Below are 21,296 nucleotides of genomic sequence, written 5' to 3'. Positions count from 1 at the left end.
TAATGATATTAAAAATAATTTTTAAAAAATAAAAAAATATTATTTTAATATATTTTCAAATAAAACACATTTTAAAAAAACAACCTATCATACTCTTAAATACCATTTAACTCCGGGGAAGCAACAAACCAAATAAATCAGCAGCTTGTGATCAGTTGAGGAATGTAACCTCTTACATTTGTGCCGCTGTGATTTCTCCCCTTCATTTGTTTACATTTCATTTAGTGAGTTCTCCAAGCTACATAATGGATTCTTCTGAGAAAATGAATAGCATCATCTATATGGATCCTGTCTTGTACAAAGCTGCGGAAGAAGGCAATATCGATCCCTTTGAGAATTGTCAAACTTGCCTTGATCAGTTATTGACTCCAGACGAGAACACCATTCTTCTTGTCTACTTAAGAAACCAAACGACGGTGCCGGAATCCACTGATTTCGTTTATAAAATTCTTGAAAGGTGTCCACCACTGTTATTCCAAGCCAATAAAAAAGGAGAAACCCCCCTGCATTTGGCAGCAAGATATGGCCATGCCAATGTGGTAAAACTCCTCATTGAACGTGCAGAAGGTCTACCTTCAGATCCGGAGAGCAGAGTAACTAAAGCTAAAATGATGTTGAGGATGACCAATGGAGAGCGAGATACAGCGTTGCACGAGGCAGCTCGAAATAACCAGAGCCATGTGGTGGAAATATTGACTAAAGAGGACCCTGAGTTTCCATATTCCGCCAATGTTGATGGAGAAACTCCACTTTATATTGCTGCTTCCAGTTGGGTTCAAGTACGTGAAAAGGTGATCGATGAAATCCTAACTAATTGCATTTCAGCCAAACATTATATTGCTGCTTCCATTATCCCGAAGTCGAGCGAAGAACGAGGAAAGGTAGTCGATGGAATCTTAGGAAATTGCATCTCAGTAGACTACGGCGGCCCTAATGGTAGAACTGCTCTACACGCGGCAAGCGCGGTGGGAGATGATGGTAGGATTTTGTGCTCAAGTCTGGAGAATTAAATAATTTATATATAATAGTGTAAACTATAGTTTAAAATCCACGTATATTTGATTTTATATATCCGTGTTTGCTTCATAATTAGCTTTTTTGAAAAAATAAAATTAATTATACCACTAAAATTCTTTGTTAGTTTAACTGTTGGATATATAGTAATTGACAGACTATGTGAAATCTCTGTTGTTCATGAAGGAAAACTTTTATTACTCGTTTTGTTGGTTTCAGAGACAGCAAGAAAATTGTTAGAAAAAGAAAAGAAATTGACAAAAACAACCGATGAGAACGGCTGGTCACCACTTCACTACGCTGCCTATTTCTCTACTAGGTTAAATATTTCAGTTGTGAAAGTATTACTAGAATATGATGCGTCCGCGGCCTACATTGCTGAAACGAAGAAGAAGAGAACAGCACTTCACATTGCTGCCATTCAAGGACATGTAGACGTAATGAAAGAGATTGTTTCTCGATGTCCAGCTTGTTGTGAGGTAGTTGATAACAGAGGTTGGAATGCCCTTCACTATGCTGTGGCAAGTAAAGATAGAAAAGTATTCGAGGAATGTCTGAGGATTCCTGAACTTGCAAGACTTCAAACCGAGAAGGATGACAAAGGAAACACGCCCTTCCATCTAATTGCAGCTTTAGGGAACGAGAAGAAGCAATGGAGACGTGTTTTATATAAATATTGTTATAATAAAAGGGAGGTATGTGGTCTCAATAAGCGAAAGCTAAGCGTCAAGGACATATATTTCGGAGATTTTGGAGATTTTGGGGAGATACAGGTAATCAATCCTCTATGAATTAACTGTTGTGATAATTAATGCATCCATTAATCCCCCAATATATATATATATATATATATAAGGATTCAATTTCTCGATTTCTCAATTTGGGTCTGAATTTCTCCCTTTTTATTTGAAATCAAGTCATTTTATTGATTTAATTTGTTAAGTTTTTCATCTACAATAACATATTATGCTCATGAATCGCATATAACTGCTTAAAAAAAACATGTATTATTCAATAAATAAATGAAAAGTAGTACAAATGAACGAAAAAAAATACAATTAATTAAAATTTTAAAAATCTGAAAATTAAAATTGAAAAATCAAATAGAAACTTGACATAATCATACAAGCAATTAAGGAGAGTACCAATAAACAATAATATATTGGAAATTAATTTTAGAATGAAATGATGTAAAATTTCTTTTTGGGGATAATTGGGCTAATTAATGTAAAGCATGCGGTTTAATTTCAACCAAATTAGTTTTTGTTACCTGCTAATAGATACAGTAACAGAAAGGATTTGATTGCAAACAAACTAGTTGTGGAAACAAAAACAAAGGCCCGGAAGTTAATATATGATATTTATTAAATAGCTAAAAATGATGGATATCTACAATATTTTACCCTAAACGTTTTGCAGGAAGAGATCCTAGAATCCCTTGAAGATGTTCGCAGTGGACCGCTTGGCAGCCGGATCAAGGTTTTGAAAGGACAGAATGAAGAGGAAAAAGAAGCTATGAGTAAAGCAAGAGAGTCTCATCTAGTAGTTGCGGCGCTGATAGCAACGGTAACATTTGCAGCAGCATTTACCCTACCTGGTGGTTACAAGAACGACCAAGGTCCAAATGAAGGCACTGCAATTTTAGTTAAAAAAGCTGCTTTTATAGTATTTGTCATCTCAGATGCAATGTCAATGGTGCTTTCTATTTTAGCTGTTTTTATCCACTTTTTAACGGCATTTATTCAAGGTTTCGAAATGGAGAAGAATAAAGAGATAGATGAGGAAACCATTGAGAAATTATTTGGGGTTGCCACGTTGTTGACCATGATTGGCATGGGTACAATGATTATCGCATTCATCACGGGTACATGCGCTGTTCTAGAACCTTCCTTGGGGCTTGCCATCTGCACTTGTCTCATTGGTATGAACTTCTTCATCCTTGGGAATGTGGTGTGTGGGTTCATTTACAAGGATTTACGAGATTAGATTTACTAGTGAAACAAGCAATCCTAAATTTTCTATCAAATAAAACTCTGATCTATTTTTTAAAATTCTTAATGTTTTTGAAAAAAATTATGATGTCATATGTTCAGAGATCAGGTAGTTGGTTGCCAAATCAGTTCTCATTTTTTTTTTAATTGATACTATTTATTTATTTATTTTCTTTTTCCTTTTCATGACCAAAATTTAGTGACACAAATTGTAGTTGGGACAACTAAATTTATTTTCCAAGTACAATTTGCTTTGATGGTTTGTTTATTAATCAAGATTGCACTTGCAAAGTATTATACTTTGGCTCCTCTGCCTCGTAGCTAGCTTGTTCCATGAAGTGCATGTAAGGCAGGCAGAATCTCATCAACTCCATTGGATAACAAGTCAGACCTGACAAACCAGACTGGTCTTGATATACAAGAGCGTGTTTCAAAATTGTATCTTGTCCATGATAGATGAAAATAAAGACTGACATCTTTGCCGATTGTCGCACGTCAAAATCCGCGCGGCATCGGCTGGCGATTTTTTCATTATTTTGTTATTTGTGTCTTGCTTGGTTCTTTGGAGTCGCCACCTAGTATTATGGTCACTAGGAACCTATGGTCTGCGAGAGTTTGAGTAAGGGACTGGTTGTGCAAGGGGAAGACGCATCACCCCCAGTGCACCCTACCTAAGGTAAGCTGCATTGTTGTTTGATTATTTTTTCTAGGTCGAGTTTCTATTTGTTGGTCTTTTCTAAGGTTCAAGGCAGATCTCCCTTCGTGAGGGAATTTCTACCTTATTGGGTTAAATCCTAACCGTTCTAAAGTCTAAATTTTAGGATTGCATTTGTTTACTCCTTGTATCTTTAATACCTGAGGGTGTACTTTATCGTGTAATTTTACACCCCACAAATATTAAAGTCTACATCTGGATCCTAGAAAAAAAAAAAAAGTTGAAATAAAAGTTTTTGACATTTTGGCCAAACCCTAACGGATGATCATAAACTAGTTATGATATCCATTTTTTGGATTTTTAAAACATGAGAAAAATGCAATTTTTTTTTGGTTTTGTTTTTGAAAACAAGCATGCTTGGAAAATTATTTAGGACTTGGCCGTATGCATAAAATATTTTTTAATTTTTTTTTTTTTTGGAGAAAACCGGGTATTTTAATATCGAACTTGTATCTTAACATGTAAGTATACAAGCCAATATCAAGCAACCTTGGTAAAACCAAATTTAAGAAAAACACATTTTTTTTTTAAAAAAAAAAATTTATTTTTTTTATTATTTTTTAATATATAATAATTATTAATTAAAATTATTTATTAATTAAAATTAAAAAAAGGTGGGCTGGACCGGGCCAAGCCCTTGGTCCTGTCCAGGACCCTTGGGTTGGGCCGGTCTCGGCCCACAGGTCCTATTCTCTTTTTTTTTTTTTTTTTTGGGCTGGGCCAGACCCGGCCCGTCTGGCCCAGCCCGTTTACGTGGCTAATTAATTAGCCACTGCATGCAGAAATGAATTCTGCATGCAGTGGCTATGCAGAATCGAGAGAGGGGAATAAGGAAGTTACCTGGCGTGGAGGGGAGAGAGTCGGCGACCTGGCTGGTGGTGCGCGGTGCAACTGGAGACGGCGAGGACGGTGGCGTGCACTGGTGCCGGCTGGAGTTACGGTGGAGAGAGGGAGAATGGACACCGTTTTGATGGAGAGAGAGAGAGAGAGGGACTGTGACTGTGGCGCGTTCGCCGGGTGATGGATGGGATGTGGTGTCTCGTGGGAAGGACGGTGGCGAAATCAGTGGTGGCGGCAGGAGACCACGGTGGAGAGAGAAACGAAAGAGGGAGGCTGTTTTTCAGTAAACCGGGGCAGAAAATATGGTTTTTTTTGTCAACTTTGAGCTCCCTTTTCTCTATCCCCTGAGCGTGGAATTGGCTCCTATTTATAGGGCTGGAAAGAGGGTAATCTTGTCTTCAACGGGGAAAAATTCTCAGCCCTTGATTCGACTCGAGGAATCCAAACCGTTGGTCCAAAGTGTGCACCTCGAACTGCCAAATTTTGGCAATCCAAGGCTGCAGACTGAACGAGGTGGCCACTTTGGGCCAATAAACGAAGCCGTTTCAAGGTTTTTCGACCCGACCGGACCATTCTCGAGGATAAAGGGGTTTCAGGTGGACATTTTGGTGCACGCGTTGTCGGATTTGGAGGAAGAAACGAGGCCGAAAACAAGGCTTGAAGTCGGCCACTCGGGCAGCTTAGTGGAGAAGAAGATGAACAGTACCAGGCGACGCGTCGCCTGGTCCTGCCCCCTTTTTTTTTTTTTAACGCATGAAACGGTGTCGTTTTTCCCAAAACGCGCCGTTTCATTTAAATGAAAACTGGCGCCAAAGCGCCAGATTTCACATCAATCCTTCCTCTTGTGCGCATCTTACGTTTTGGTCCTTGGTCTCGGATTGCTTCAATTAAGTCCCTAATTGGCCCTAAAACTTCAATTTTCTTGCAATTTGACCCCTGATTCCAATCAATTAACTTGGTAAAAATTAAATTTGGTCTCTTAAAATTCCAATCTTCTCCATTAAGCCCAAATTAGGCTCCCAAACTTAATTTTTCACCAATTAAGCCCCAAATAAAATTAATTTGACCCATTTAAAGTATAATTAAGTCCTTGCACTTAATTAATTCCTTCATCTGGACCTAAATTAATTTTTAAACATAATTAAAATTTAATTTGGCCCATGATTAAATCAAATTGGCCCATTAAAAATTTAATTATGTCATTAGACTTAATTTTTATGCAAATTCGTCCAATACTCATTTAATTTGACCTTTAAATTAGCACTTTTCTATTTTTGGGCGCAATGGGGCGCCAATAGGTCTTGAATTTCCTTCAAAAATTGCGACTTGGTTTCCCGGCCTATTTTGGCAGTTTTTCTTGATCAGCTTTCTCCACATTGTCAGCCTTTATTTTATTTTTTCATTTTGATTTTTTTGATTTTTTTTTTATTATTTTTTTTTGGAAAAAACGAATTTTGGGGAATCACCCAAAATTGGGCGATGACAGTTGCCCCCCTCTTTACAATGCTTATGGTAAAAAGTCTCGTAAGAGACTTTAGATAATAAGCATTGTAAAGAAAAAAGGATGAGATATGGTTGACTCATCTTGTTGAGGAATGATGAATTCTCTTTGAGGGTTAGAGAGCGCACTCGAAAGGAGGTAAGGTTGGAAAAACACACTACCTAAAAGGTTAGGACTCGAAGGAGCTCTTAAAAAGAGGCAGGGTTGGACAACGCACTACCTAAGATGGTTGATGGCTCTAAGGCGCACTTAAAGGGAGGTAGAGTTGGAAAACACGCTACCTAAGGTGTTTGTTGGCTCTAAGGCACATTAAAAAGGAGGTACGGTTGGAAGACACGCTACCTAAGGTGTTATGGCTCGAAAGCACACTAAAAGGAGGTATGGTTAGAAAACACACTACCTAAGATGGTTAAAGGCTCTAAGGCGCACTCAAAGGGAGGTAGAGTTGGAAAACACGCTACCTAAGGTGTTATGGCTCGAAAGCACACTAAAAGGAGGTATGGTTAGAAAACACACTACCTAAGATGGTTAAAGGCTCTAAGGCGCACTCAAAGGGAGGTAGAGTTGGAAAACACGCTACCTAAGGTGTCTGTTGGCTCTAAGGCACATTAAAAGGAGGTATGGTTAGAAAACACACTACCTAAGATGGTTAAAGGCTCTAAGGCGCACTCAAAGGGAAGAAGGTAGGGCTAGAAAGCATACTATCTGAGTGATGGGGGCTCAATGCTCGCTCAAAAAGGAGGTGATGGTAAGACACCGATATGTCGAGGATGCATCGTGATCAATATGCATGTATACTTACCTGAGAAATATAGGTCCCCTCTTCTTCATGGTGCCTCTCTTCTCTCAAGAGTTGGAGTGTCTGATAGTAAGCTTTGATGTCTCTTTTCGCTCTTGCTTACTCGAGTCACATCTTGTGGTCTTGACCCTCGGGCAGGATATGACATCAACATACACCTTCCCTCAAACCTTTATCTGAAGAGATCTCCAGCTTAACCCAACATTTCCTATTTTCTTAGAAGGGGAATCATGGAGCCAACCCTATGTGTTTTGGTGAATTGCTCTCCAGCTTGATCATGCCCCCAAATATTCAAATCAGGTTTGAGGATGAGGCTAGGTGAAGAAAAGTTTGGTTTTTGACAAGGAGTTGTTTTCTTGCAGAGTTTTTGGAATTTCAAAGCTATTCCAGACACAGAAATCATTTTGACATCGATTCAAAGCAGAACTCATTCTGACAAAATTCAAGTGATCCCCATGGAGAGGTTTTCAGAAATGATGGAAACTTTTTGTTTCTATTTTGAAAAATATGAAGTGACATCGGGTTGGTCAAAAAAGGTTGAAATTTCGATTTGGGGGTTATTGAGAACCGTGTTTAAAGCATTCATTTTATTTACATGAATAATGATTTTGCTTCGCATGAGAAAGCATTGCCTACCGATCCAGATTGCTTGCCTTTGATCAGAAAGGGCTTGATTAGGCACGTAATGTAGGCTTGGGCTATTGGCTATGAAGAAAAGGATATTCATAGGCTCAAAAGGTGTTTAAGGGACTTTAAGACTAAGGATCACTAGTGCTTGTATCCCAAACTCTTTTGTTCATAGATTTCTGGACCTTGGAATTGATTTGTAAAATGGTCCAACGATGCTCCCTAGTGTTGGGCTTGGGCTCTTTTCTCTTTTTTTTTTCATCATTTGATTTAGAGCATCATTGCATTGGCTTTCTTTTTTGCTCCAAATTTTTGGATCATTTGGACCCTTTTTTTTTTTTCATGCCCCCCAGCTTTGTATGGGCACCTTCGATTGATTGAGAATTTGCTTTTATGCCCCCCAGTATTGTTTGGGGCACTTTCAATCATTGAGGATTTTTTTTGGCACTTGCCCCCCAGTGTAGGGCGTGATCCTAGTCAAGGTTATTTCCAAAAAACACTACCAGGTTCAAAAGGGGACTGCAAATGATATATTTCAGCATTGTGAGAGGATTATCAAAGATGGCCTTTCTTCATCTCAAATGCATGCATTTAGGATCGACAAGCTTTGCTTTCTCACATGTGAACATGCAAAATGATTTCTCATTATTCATGCGGTCAGAACTCAGCTTTGAAGTTATTTCATGGTGTTTGGGTTGTCTTTCAGGTGAGTGTTAGGATATCACTTGAATTTTCAGAACTTGTTTGTTAGAACAAACATCTCTTTGATTTTAGTCTTGTACTAAGACTTTGAATTCCCAAAAATCTCTATCAAAACATGGGATCATGCATAATTTTCTTAGGGGGGAACACACTAAAGAAATCTTGGCCAAACTTCAATTTCATTGATTGATATAGGTAAGTACATCAGGCATAGTACTTCTTTACAACATCTGAGTTTACAGGCCTTGGTAGATCCCTTCCATCCATATTAGTCAGAATTAAAGCCCCTCCAGAAAAAGCCTTTTTCACCACATATGGCCCTTCGTAGTTTGGTGCCCACTTGCTTTGATCTTCTCCTGATGCTAGTGGGATCTTTCTTAACACCAAATCCCCTTCCTTGAACACCCTTGGTTTGACCTTCTTGTTGTAAGCTTTGGCCATCCTGCTTTGATATAACTGGTGATGGCAAATAGCTGCTAGCCTTCTCTCAGTGATCAAGTTTAGTTGCTCAAATCTTGACCTTGCCCATTCTGATTCGTCCAGTTCTGCATCCTTCAGAATCCGCAGTGATGGGATTTCTACTTCCAAGGGCACAACCGCTTCCATTCCATATACTAAAGAGTATGGGGTGGCATTTGTAGAAGTTCTAACAGTGGTACGATACGCATGAAGTGCATAGGGGAGCATCTCATGCCAATCCTTGTAGGTGACCACCATTTTCTGGATAATCTTCTTGAGATTCTTGTTAGCTGCTTCGACTGCCCCATTCATCTTTGGTCTATAAGGGGAAGAGTTGAGATGCTTAATCTTCCATTTGGTGCACAATTCGTCAATCAGCTTCCCATTGAAATTCTGGGCGTTGTCAGTTACCACCATTGCTGGAAGACCATAACGACAGACCAAATCCTTTTCAATAAATCTCTTGACTACTTTATGTGTTACATGGGCATAAGAGCTGGCTTCTACCCATTTGGTGAAGTAGTCGATGGCCACCAAAATGAATCTATGCCCATTGCTTGCTTTAGGGTGGATTGGCCCTATAACATCTAAACCCCACATATCAAAAGGCCAAGGCGAGATCATATTGAACAGAGGTGCCGGAGGTGCATTTATTTTGTCGCCATATATTTGACACTTATGGCATTTCCTCACATAGTCTACACAATCTCTCTCCATGGTCAACCAAAAGTATCCAGCCCTTTGAATTTGTTTCGCCATTGTATGCCCATTAGCATGTGTAGCACAAATCCCCTCATGGACCTCTTTTAATGTTTGTTCAATCTCATTTTCATTCAAACACCTGAGCAGAGTCCCATCAAATGACCTTTTATATAAGATTTCCCCATCCAAGTAAAAACCCATAGTCATTCTTCTCAAAGTCTTTTCATCTGTTTTGGAAATCCCTTTAGGATATTCCCGATGCTGGAGAAACTCTTTGATATCATTGTACCATGGTTTCCCATCTGGAGATTCTTCAATGAAGCAACAATGGGCTTGAAAGCTTCTGGCCTCGATATTTATTGGTTGTATCCTGCTTTTAGAATCGACTTGTGTCATCGAAGCTAAGGTTGCTAAGGCATCAGCAAACTGATTCTTATCTCTGCTCACATGGGTGAATTTGATTTCTTCAAATTCATCGGCTAACTTCAAGAGATAACTTTGATACAACTTCAACTTCTCATCCTTGGTTTGCCACTCACCTTTGACCTGGCAGATGATTAGTAAGGAATCCCCAAAGACCTCGAGCTTATTGGCTTTAAGTTCTAGAGCAGCCTCCAGGCCAATGATGCAGGCTTCGTACTCGGCAGTGTTATTGGTACATTCAAACAGTAACCTTGCTGAAACGGGATACTGCTTATTTTCTGGGGAAATCACTATAGCTCCAGCTCCATTCCCCGATACATTTACTGCCCCATCAAAGTAGAGGGTCCACTGATCGTTTTCCCCACTTTCATTCTCAACTACTATCACATCTTCATCTGGGAGGTCAAAGTTTAGTGGCTCATAGTCCTCCATGGCATGATCTGCAAGATGATCGGCAATTATGCTTCCTTTTACCGCTTTTCTTGTCATAAAGACAATGTCATATTCCGCCAACAACACTTGCCACCTTGCTATTCTACTTGACAGGTAAGGCTTTTCACAAATATACTTGAGCGGGTCTAACTTTGAAATCAACCAGGTTGTGTAGTATAGCATATACTGCCGGAATCTTTTGGCACTCCAAACCAAGGCACAACACAACCTCTCAATTGTTGTATATCTCGACTCACAGTCATTGAATTTTTTACTCAAGTAATAGATAGCTTGCTCCTTCCTTCCTGACTCGTCATGTTGCCCCAACACGCAGCCCATAGCTGTTTCTGTTACTGTCAAGTACAGGATCAAAGGCCTCCCCGGTGTTGGCGGTACTAGTAATGGTGGGTTCTGTAAGTACCTCTTTATTTTATCGAAGGCTTCTTGACAATCGTCATCCCATACTCCAGGATTCTTCTTTCTGAGCAAACGAAAGATTGGTTCACAAGTCACCGTCAACTGGGATATAAATCGAGCTATGTAATTCAGGCGCCCGAGAAAACTTCGTACTTCCTTTTCTGTTCTAGGAACAGGCATCTCCTGGATAGCTTTAGCTTTATCAGGATCAACTTCTATTCCTCGACCACTCACAATGAAGCCCAATAATTTTCCTGTCTTCACCCCGAATGAGCATTTTGCAGGGTTCAACTTTAGCTGGAATTTTCGAAGCCTTTCAAATAGTCTTCTTAACACTTGCACATGATCTTCCTCTTTCTTTGATTTTGCAAGTATGTCATCCACATAAACTTCCACTTCTTGGTGCATCAAATCGTGGAATAGGGTAACCATTGCTCTTTGATATGTGGCTCCAGCATTCTTCAATCCGAATGGCATTACCTTATAGCAAAACGTTCCCCACGGTGTGACAAAAGTGGTCTTCTCTTTATCTTCTTCAACCATTCTAATTTGATTATAACCAGAGAATCCATCCATAAAAGAATATGTAGCATTTCTTGCAGCATTATCAACGAGAATGTCTATATGGGGCAAAGGAAAATCATCTTTTGGGCTCGCCTTGTTCAAATCTCTATAGTCCACACACACCCGAATCTTCCCATCCTTTTTCGGGACTACGACCACATTAGCTACCCATTGTGGATATTGGACTACATCTAGAAACCCTGCATCCCACTGTTTTTGTATCTCGGACTTTATCTTGAGTAACATGTCCGGGCGCATTCGTCTGGTTTTCTGCTTAATTGGCTTGCTCCCTTCGATTAAAGGAATCTTGTGTACAACTATGTCAGTATCTAGACCAGACATGTCGGTATAAGTCCAGGCAAAAACGTCTACATACTCGTGTAATAGAGAGACTAATCTATTTCTTTCTTCAGTTGTGACAAGAGTGCCAATCTTTAATTCCTTACTATCTTGTTCATCTCCGACATTAATGACTTCTAGTTTCTCACTGGCCGGTTCCCAGGCTTTTTCTGAATTTTCTACCAGCTTAGTAAACTCTTTTAGATCTTCCTCTTCCCATTCTTCATCATCCATCGCAATCATATTATCAAAGTTTGGCCAATTATTCTTAGTGCAATGATTTTGTGGATTGATGGAACTTTCAGAATTCCTGAAAGTGTAAGGCGTGCTCGTGTAAGAGTGATTGATGAAAAGATAGAAAAAATGCAAGCACGCGATTGGACACAAGAAAATGCATGATCTCATTAAAACAAAAGTGCTTGGTTAACATAGAAAATTCTTGCGGTATTATGGGCTAAAAATACCGACAAGATCAGCACAAGTCAAAACAAGGCAAACAAGTCCGAACATTATCAAACAAGAACAATTACTTTTTAAACACAATAGGAGCAGGCTCCATCTTCCAGTTCTGGTACACCTCCCCTTCAGCCAATCTTCGCACGAAAAATCTGGCAGGAGGTTCATCAATGGTGTGAATGGAGAGCTGTGGCAAAACCTCATCCTTTATCTCCAGATCCGCTTCCTCTGTTCGTTTTTCTTCTTGGCTCTCCAAGGTATTGATGTGAAGATCCACTATGCCAGATCTAATCACTTCTACAGCCCTTGGGAAAGATACTCGGAGTGGTGGGATGACAAATTCTTCTTCTTCTGGCTCTCTTCCTTCAATTCTCGCCATTCTTGCTTCTCTTTTAACCTGAGTGACCCGCTTGTAATCGTCTTTCTTGGGCTTATATCCAAGCCCAAATCTTTGATTTGCATAGTTTGGCTTGATCAGGCTGGGCATTTTAGTCTCAGGATTACATTGAAAAGGAACCCCATTCTTTAAAAAGCATTTGGCAACCATCTTTGCCGTTTCTGGGATTTGAGGCTTTCTCAGCACTGTTCCTTCAGGAACCCATTCTGCATTCACAATTTCAAAAGCATGAATATTCCCATCTCTACAATCTTCTGCTTCAATAAAAGGTATGGCCACATTTCTTATCATGGAAACCGTCTCTTCGGCTTTGACAGTTATAAGCATTCCGTTCATGATATACTTCAAGCATTGGTGCAATGAAGAAGCCACTGCTCCAGCTGTATGAATCCATGGCCTTCCTAATAATATACTATAAGAAGGATGAATGTCCATTACTTGTAATGTTATCAAGAACATTTGTGGTCCCACATATAGCTCTACTTCTAGGGTCCCAATGATCGGCCTTGGCGAACCATCATATGCTCTCGCCATCAAGGTGCTAGGCTTCATGTGTGACTCATCGATAGGCATTTCTTTCAACATATGCATTGGTAGCACGTTCAATGCAGAACCATTATCAATGAGCACCTTTCCGATCAGAATATCCTTGCAACGCACCGTAATGTATAACGGCTTGTTGTGCCTAGTACCATCAGGACTCAATTCATCTTCAGTGAAGTATATATAATTCGAGGCTTGGATTCTTCCCACTAAATGTTCCATGGTTTCTTGATTGATGTCTTGAGGAACATATGCTTCATTCAGTACTTTTTGTAAAGCCTTTCTATGTGGCTCAGAGCTTAGAATCAGAGAAAATAACGATATTCTGGCTGGTGTTTTCTTGAGTTGTTCAACAACACTATATTCACTGTGTTTCATCAGCTTTAGGAATTCGTTGGTTTCCTCTTCCGTGACAAGTTTGTTTATTTCTTCAGTTACGTCAGCCCCTTCTTTTCCTTTAGCCTTTCTTTGTTTTTCCAACTCTTCTGGGGTGAAACATCTGCCACTACGGGTCAAACCCCCAATTTCTGCTTGAAAGATAGGCGGTTGCGGAGTGCTTTTGAAAGAGTACCCATAGTCGTGAGGTAAAGCACTATAGTTCCCTTTATATTCCACTACTGGTTTGGACAGGACCAATCTGGGTGGCTTTCCTGTAGTGAATTGCACTCGACACATCTCTTTCTTTGGTGCCTCCATCATGAACACCTCTTCATTCGTTGCTTTCTCAATTCGCAACATCCCTCGACTCACCATTTGCATCACTTTTTTATGAAAGCCTTCGCAATGGCTGATCACGTGGCCTTTTTCATTATGAAGTTCACAACATTTCTCGCTACCCTCTTTATACCTTGCATCTATCATCATTTGGTAGATCCTATCCATTGACACCTTTAAGATTTTTGAGTGTCCCTCTTCTAACATGTTTACAGACCCACTACCCGAAGCATGATTGGGTAGAGGGTTTGCATTGACACTAGGGGTATCTTCAAATGCTATCCATCCTGCTTTGATCAGTTGCAGAAGTTTCCTCCTAAAGGCATTGCAAGTATGGATGCTGTGTCCAGCTATACCGGCATGGTATTCGCAAGTGAGATCCGGTTTATACCAGCTGGGGTAAGGTGGTTGGAGGGGTACCAAAGGCACAGGGACTACCTGCCCAATGCTTAGCAGCTTTTGGTACATCTCATTTAGGGGTAACGGTAATGAAGGCAATTGTTCTGAGGTTCTTCGGTAGTTTCTGTTGGGGAAACTTTCAGCTTGGTTTTTTACTTGGTGGCTTTGGGGTTCAAGTCTTCTGGCTGGGCTTGGAAAGTTGAAGTTGGTGTTGGCAACTTGGGGTGAAGAGGATTGAGGGTTATATGTTTGGAAAGGGCCTTTCTTGCTTCTGTAACTACTTTCGACATGGTCGATCTCTCTCTTCTTCGCTCCGAAACCTTTTTTCTCCACAGGTGCAGAGATTCTTCCACTTTTTACTCCTTGTTCTATTTGTTCAGCCACGGCCACAGAATTCGTGAATTGTTGGGCCGAACTACCCATCACGTGTTCATAATATGGAGCTTTTAATGTGTTAGCAAACAGAGCAACCATTTCCTTTTCCAAGAGAGGGGGGTGGACTTGTGCTGCCAAATCTCTCCATCTTTGAGCATACTCTCTTATGCTTTCCTTATCTCCTTTCTCTAAGTTAGACAAACTGGTTCTGTCAGGAGCAATATCCATGTTGTATTTATATTGCTTGATGAAAGCATCCACGAGGTCCTTCCATGTATGGATCCTGGTATTATCTAACCTCATGTACCAACTCAATGCCGCTCCACTCAAGCTGTCTTGGAAGAAATGCATTAGTAGTTTTTCATCGTGAACTACTTCTGCCATTTTGTTACAATAAGATTTGAGATGGGTAACAGGGCATTGAGTGCCGGTGTATTTGATAAATTCCGGAACTCGAAATTTCTTTGGTACCACCACATTAGGGACTAAACACATTTCCACAGCTCGCACAGGGTCATATAAGTCTATTCCCTCAATGGCCCTAATCCTGGCCTCTAGTGCTGCCATCTTATCTTGATCAAAATCCTCAGAGGGCTTAGTTTTGTGGGACTCATTAATGAATGCATCCATGACAATTGGTACTGGTGTTGGTACAGGTGGTACGGGCGTTGGCGACTGCATGAAAACTGGATTGTGTTGGGGTTCCGGTGCATGTCCTCCCATTACCTCTTCAGGTTGGTTTGTTGGGAGAGGAGCGGGCCTAGCTGAAGGACCTTCGCCCGAGGTATTCCTTAGTATTTGCTCGAGTAAGCTGGTAAGGCGAGCCACACTGTCCTTTAAAGAGTCCAACTCTTCTTGGAAATGAGCCTCACGGTAAGCACGTGCTTCATCTTCCATGTTCCTTGCTCGAAGTCGGGTGTGGTAAGTTCTTTGGGGACCTATATTTTTTTTGACCTGGCGTATGCATGTGTGTTATAATGAATGTATGTATAAACATGAATGCAAATGCATGCGTATGGATTAAAGAGCTAATCCATGACTTCCTTTGCCAAATACAGGTAACATCCGAAATCTGATACCCACAAGGAGGTTTTACCCAATTCCATTGATTGATTAAATTCCACACACCTTATGAAAGTTCCAAAAATAGACATAGTACAAAGTGGTTCATACAAAGTGTCTTCATTCAAATGATACCCCTCTATTGGCCACAATCCTGATGAAAGAGGAAACTTCATTCAAATATTCCTCGTATCTATGGCGGTTGTTGGCAATCCTGGCAGCCTTTGCTCGTAGCTCATTTGCCTTTCTAGCCACCATGTCGATTAACCTGTCAGTTTGTTCAATCTTGTAATGGAACACGGTGTTATCTTGAAGCAATGTTCCATTACTGGCGGCTAATGTTTCATTGTTTGTCTCCAAGATTCGAACCATCCTTTCCAACTGTTGAATCTGATTTCTGGCCCTTTGCATTTCTTCCTTCTCTATATCCAGCTCGGCTACCTTAGTGTTTAGTTGTGCATCGAAACTGTTGATATGGCCTTGCCATTCTTCAAACTGTTCTTGCATTTCATTTGCTTCTTCCTCTCGGGACGCAAGCTCGGCTTTCATTGCAGACATCCGGTTTCTCATACCATTTATCTTGTCCAGGTATCCTTTCATCTCTGACTCAGCTACCCTTCTTGCCGCTCCCTCATCTTTAGCTTGCAACTGATATCGTGCCCTTAACCTTTTTTCTTCTTTGAGGGCGAGATCAGCTAATTTGCTCTTCTCTTTTTCAGCCTCCCATTTTGATTTATACTGGTCCCTTTCTTTCTTCAAGGAAGCTATTGTTTCTTTGCTGGCAGTCTTTTTACTTTCCGAGGCCTTTTTTAGACTTGCCAATTCTTGCTCCACTATTACATGCTTTTTTACCAACTCGTCATTCTTGGCCTTCCCTTCATTCAGTTGTTGATTTGCTTCATGCTGGTTCTTCTTTAACTTAACAATCTGCTCATCTCTTTCCTTCAACTGCCGATCCAGAGAGGCCTTCATCTTTTCTTCTTTCAAAAGTTGGTCTTCCAAGAATCTTTGATGTTTTTTACTATTACCGAGCTCAATCCTCAACTTATCCAGCTCTTCTCGAAGATCCTCCTCATTGTTGACCCTTTTTCTTTTTAGCTCCAACATCACAGACGACTTGTCTTGGGCTTTTCTTTGCTCTTTTGCCTCTTGAAGTATCTTAGATGAACTGCCACCCCTCCATATCAAATATGCAGGGCTAACAGAGCACTCTTTTTGATGCTCTTCCTTAAAGACCAAAACAGGCTGCTTCCAGTCATTTCTAATGGTATCTAACATATCCAAAGAGCTAGCTTCTTTAAACAGACCAGTATATTCGGCTACTGCCCAAGTTCTTGGCACGTGCTGTATACCTCCAAACTGTCTAGCTACTAATGAGGGTGAGTAGTTGATATATCCAGTTAAGCCAATCAAAGGAACCCATGCCTTGTCGCCACAACTCATGAGGTAAGATGAACCACTTACCCAAGGAGCTTTCCATCTGAAATTAGTTTGAGGAAGTTCTCGGTATTTTCCTACCCATGCCTTTTCATCCAAATCATTCCATTCTTCAGCTAGCACCAACTCAAGAGGCCTCGTGTTAAACCACCAGAAATTATTGAAGACTTCTTTTGATGCTTCCAAGTGGCTTACTATCCACATGAATAAGAGAGGGATACAACATCGCATTGCCCCTTTCCCATGTAATCTGCAATGGTTCAAAGATAGGAAAGTTTCAGCTAAGATAGCTGAAGTAGGGTTATTCTTTACCTCTTCAAATTCAAGGAAAGCGTTAGCAGCTTCAATGCTGATAATTCCAGCGGCTTCTGAAGGAAACAGTACCAACCCAAAGATGGCAAAAGCAATTATCTGATATCTTTCTTCACCCAACTTCCCTTCTTCCTTATCTGTCTTCATCTTATTCTCGATCATCTTCCACTTGAACCCTCCATTGGATATCTTATACCGGTCAACTGGATCCAAATGTAGAAGTTTGGCAACTGCGGTAACTGTATTCTCAATTCTTTGCCTGAAGTATACTTTTCAGGGATCATTGGGAAAACTTAGAATCTGAGCATACTCCTCAAGAGTAGGAGTCATATCAATATCCCCAAAGGTGAAACATCTGTAGTTTGGATCCCAGAAATGCATCAAGGCTTTGACCGCTGAAATCTGAATAGGCATTTTCATTAGATGAGCAATTCTTCCATACTTCTTCTCAAACAGGTTCTCATCAATATATCCCAGAAGAGGAGCCAACTTCTTTATGGTGTCCACGGAATAATGCACTTTGGTTATGTGTGGTAATTCCTCAACCTTGGTTCTTGGGCAATCCCCTTCAACTACTTGCATCATCTCAGATCTTTCCCCATATTCCGAAAAGGTAAGGGAAGTCATGGTCTTAGCTCAAAAAATCCTGTAAAGTTTAGAAAAAAAAATCTAGGTTATTATATGAGGGATAAGTTTTCTAGCTGGTCTCAAAAAGGTCTATGAACTGCCCAGTGACCACCTTACGTGAAGGCAGTATAGGGGTTTACAATGGAAGGTTCGGGCACTATGTGTCCGCTATCACCAAGTAAACACTCAGCTCATAGTTGGACGTTTCACGAATCTGAACCCCGACTGAAAGTCATGGGGCAGACCGCTACTCCCCTCCTATCCTAGAATTGGGTTTTCTTGCAAAAATTAAAAATGCATGAACATATTGTTCTTGATGTATTTATGTGTATGAGCAAGAAATAAAAGTGCTGAAACAGTAAATTTAAACAGACCAAAACAGATAATCAACAATCAAACAAACAAAGCTTAGTCCGACCAAACAAGGCTTCCCCAGTGGAGTCGCCATTCTGTCGCACGTCAAAATCCGCGCGGCATCGGCTGGCGATTTTTTCATTATTTTGTTATTTGTGTCTTGCTTGGTTCTTTGGAGTCGCCACCTAGTATTATGGTCACTAGGAACCTATGGTCTGCGAGAGTCTGAGTAAGGGACTGGTTGTGCAAGGGGAAGACGCATCACCCCCAGTGCACCCTACCTAAGGTAAGCTGCATTGTTGTTTGATTATTTTTTCTAGGTCGAGTTTCTATTTGTTGGTCTTTTCTATGGTTCAAGGCAGATCTCCCTTCGTGAGGGAATTTCTACCTTATTGGGTTAAATCCTAACCGTTCTAAAGTCTAAATTTTAGGATTGCATTTGTTTACCCCTTGTATCTTTAATACCTGAGGGTGTACTTTATCGTGTAATTTTACACCCCACAAATATTAAAGTCTACATCTGGATCCTAGAAAAAAAAAAGTTGAAATAAAAGTTTTTGACATTTTGGCCAAACCCTAACGGATGATCATAAACTAGTTATGATATCCATTTTTTGGATTTTTAAAACATGAGAAAAATGCAAATTTTTTTTGGTTTTGTTTTTGAAAACAAGCATGCTTGGAAAATTATTTAGGACTTGGCCGTATGCATAAAATATTTTTTAATTTTTTAATTTTTTTTTTTTGGAGAAAACCGGGTATTTTAATATCGAACTTGTATCTTAACATGTAAGTATACAAGCCAATATCAAGCAACCTTGGTAAAAACAAATTTAAGAAAAACACATTTTTTTTTAAAAAAAAAAAATTATTTTTTTTTATTATTTTTTTAATATATAATAATTATTAATTAAAATTATTTATTAATTAAAATTAAAAAAAGGTGGGCTGGACCGGGCCAAGCCCTTGGTCCGGTCCAGGACCCTTGGGTTGGGCCGGTCTCGGCCCAACAGGTCCTATTCTCTTTTTTTTTTTTTGGGCTGGGCCAGACTCGGCCCGTCTGGCCCAGCCCGTTTACGTGGCTAATTAATTAGCCACTGCATGCAGAAATGAATTCTGCATGCAGTGGCTATGCAGAATCGAGAGAGGGGAATAAGGAAGTTACCTGGCGTGGAGGGGAGAGAGTCGGCGACCTGGCTGGTGGTGCGCGGTGCAACTGGAGACGGCGAGGACGGTGGCGTGCACTGGTGCCGGCTGGAGTTACGGTGGAGAGAGGGAGAACGGACACCGTTTTGATGGAGAGAGAGAGAGAGAGAGGGACTGTGACTGTGGCGCGTTCGCTGGGTGATGGATGGGATGTGGTGTCTCGTGGGAAGGACGGTGGCGAAATCAGTGGTGGCGGCTGGAGACCACGGTGGAGAGAGAAACGAAAGAGGGAGGTTGTTTTTCAGTAAACCGGGCAGAAAATATGATTTTTTTTGTCAACTTTGAGCTCCCTTTTCTCTATCCCCTGAGCGTGGAATTGGCTCCTATTTATAGGGCTGGAAAGAGGGTAATCTTGTCTTCAACGGGGAAAAATTCTCAGCCCTTGATTCGACTCGAGGAATCCAAACCGTTGGTCCAAAGTGTGCACCTCGAACTGCCAAATTTTGGCAATCCAAGGCTGCAGACTGAACGAGGTGGCCACTTTGGGCCAATAAACGAAGCCGTTTCAAGGTTTTTCGACCCGACCGGACCATTCTCGAGGATAAAGGGGTTTCAGGTGGACATTTTGGTGCACGCGTTGTCGGATTTGGAGGAAGAAACGAGGCCGAAAACAAGGCTTGAAGTCGGCCACTCGGGCAGCTTAGTGGAGAAGAAGATGAACAGTACCAGGCGACGCGTCGCCTGGTCCTGCCCCCTTTTTTTTTTTTTTTAACGCATGAAACGGCGTCGTTTTTCCCAAAACGCGCCGTTTCATTTAAATGAAAACTGGCGCCAAAGCGCCAGATTTCACATCAATCCTTCCTCTTGCGCGCGTCTTACGTTTTGGTCCTTGGTCTCGGATTGCTTCAATTAAGTCCCTAATTGGCCCTAAAACTTCAATTTTCTTGCAATTTGACCCCTGATTCCAATCAATTAACTTGGTAAAAATTAAATTTGGTCTCTTAAAATTCCAATCTTCTCCATTAAGCCCAAATTAGGCTCCCAAACTTAATTTTTCACCAATTAAGCCCCAAATAAAATTAATTTGACCCATTTAAAGTATAATTAAGTCCTTGCACTTAATTAATTCCTTCATCTGGACCTAAATTAATTTTTAAACATAATTAAAATTTAATTTGGCCCATGATTAAATCAAATTGGCCCATTAAAAATTTAATTATGTCATTAGACTTAATTTTTATGCAAATTCGTCCAATACTCATTTAATTTGACCTTTAAATTTGCACTTTTCTATTTTTGGGCGCAATGGGGCGCCAATAGGTCTTGAATTTCCTTCAAAAATTGCGACTTGGTTTCCCGGCCTATTTTGGCAGTTTTTCTTGATCAGCTTTCTCCACATTGTCAGCCTTTATTTTATTTTTTCATTTTGATTTTTTTGATTTTTTTTGATTATTTTTTTTTGGAAAAAACGAATTTTGGGGAATCACCCAAAATTGGGCGATGACACCGATGAAGGTAACGTTAAACAAAGAACTTAAGATGAAGGCAATATTAAACAAAGAGCTTAAGCATACATCACGCATAACAAATCGCAGAGTTTCCTACAAGAATTTAAATTTGGCATGAGGAGAGGCTCTTGGGAATTGGAATAGATTTTCAAACATGCTGTAGCAAGAACCTCAGCAGCTCCATTTCCTTCTGACACTTCTTAGGAAGCCAGTCTTTGTCCCTCCCTGCATACTTTGATTCTATGTTGTGTTGGGAATTCCGGCACCCCATGCGCGGATCGGTGGTGTACTGAGTTGCTCATAGAAGGGATAAGCACACTGAGACAATATTTTACGTGGTTTGGCAAATCGCCTACATCCACGGGAGAGAGTCCATATTATTTAGAGATAGAGAAAGGATACAATAAATACATGGAGGATGATCACTCAACTCCTAGCTCA

The 21,296-nt window shown here is 40.4% G+C and overlaps 2 protein-coding genes across 2 annotated transcripts; one reads left to right on the top strand and one right to left on the bottom strand.

The window, feature by feature from the left end:
* Positions 1–245: 245 nt before the first annotated feature.
* Positions 246–3,000, top strand: LOC133668637 (ankyrin repeat-containing protein At5g02620-like). The gene is made up of 3 exons (XM_062088589.1): positions 246–978; positions 1,234–1,787; positions 2,434–3,000. The coding sequence occupies exons 1-3, from the start codon at positions 246–248 to the stop codon at positions 2,998–3,000; spliced, it is 1,854 nt and encodes a 617-aa protein (XP_061944573.1).
* A 5,393-nt stretch (positions 3,001–8,393) lies between these two features.
* Positions 8,394–15,306, bottom strand: LOC133668636 (uncharacterized). Its single transcript, XM_062088588.1, has 2 exons — positions 12,056–15,306; positions 8,394–11,835 (listed from the first exon to the last, which is right to left on the bottom strand). Exons 1-2 carry the CDS (start codon positions 15,304–15,306, stop codon positions 8,394–8,396), a joined length of 6,693 nt encoding a protein of 2,230 aa, XP_061944572.1.
* Positions 15,307–21,296: the final 5,990 nt, after the last annotated feature.

The sequence above is a fragment of the Populus nigra genome, chromosome 11 (genome assembly GCF_951802175.1).
Source record: "Populus nigra chromosome 11, ddPopNigr1.1, whole genome shotgun sequence".
NCBI lineage: Eukaryota > Viridiplantae > Streptophyta > Magnoliopsida > Malpighiales > Salicaceae > Populus > Populus nigra.
The sequence above is the reverse complement of the archived record's forward strand: the minus strand, read 5'-3'. Positions and strand labels throughout refer to the sequence as shown.

What these genes read in the sequence shown, in the direction of transcription:
- LOC133668637 (XM_062088589.1), top strand. Translation starts at nt 246, where the DNA reads ATGGATTCTTCTGAGAAAATGAATAGCATCATCTATATGGATCCTGTC. An exon ending in AAGCGCGGTGGGAGATGATG is followed by an intron (nt 979 to 1,233) that starts GTAGGATTTTGT and finishes TGTTGGTTTCAG; the next exon opens with AGACAGCAAGAAAATTGTTA. An exon ending in GAGATTTTGGGGAGATACAG is followed by an intron (nt 1,788 to 2,433) that starts GTAATCAATCCT and finishes AACGTTTTGCAG; the next exon opens with GAAGAGATCCTAGAATCCCT.
- LOC133668636 (XM_062088588.1), bottom strand. Translation starts at nt 15,306, where the DNA reads ATGGAAGATGAAGCACGTGCTTACCGTGAGGCTCATTTCCAAGAAGAG. An exon ending in GCTCCTATTGTGTTTAAAAA is followed by an intron (nt 11,836 to 12,055) that starts GTAATTGTTCTT and finishes TTACACTTTCAG; the next exon opens with GAATTCTGAAAGTTCCATCA.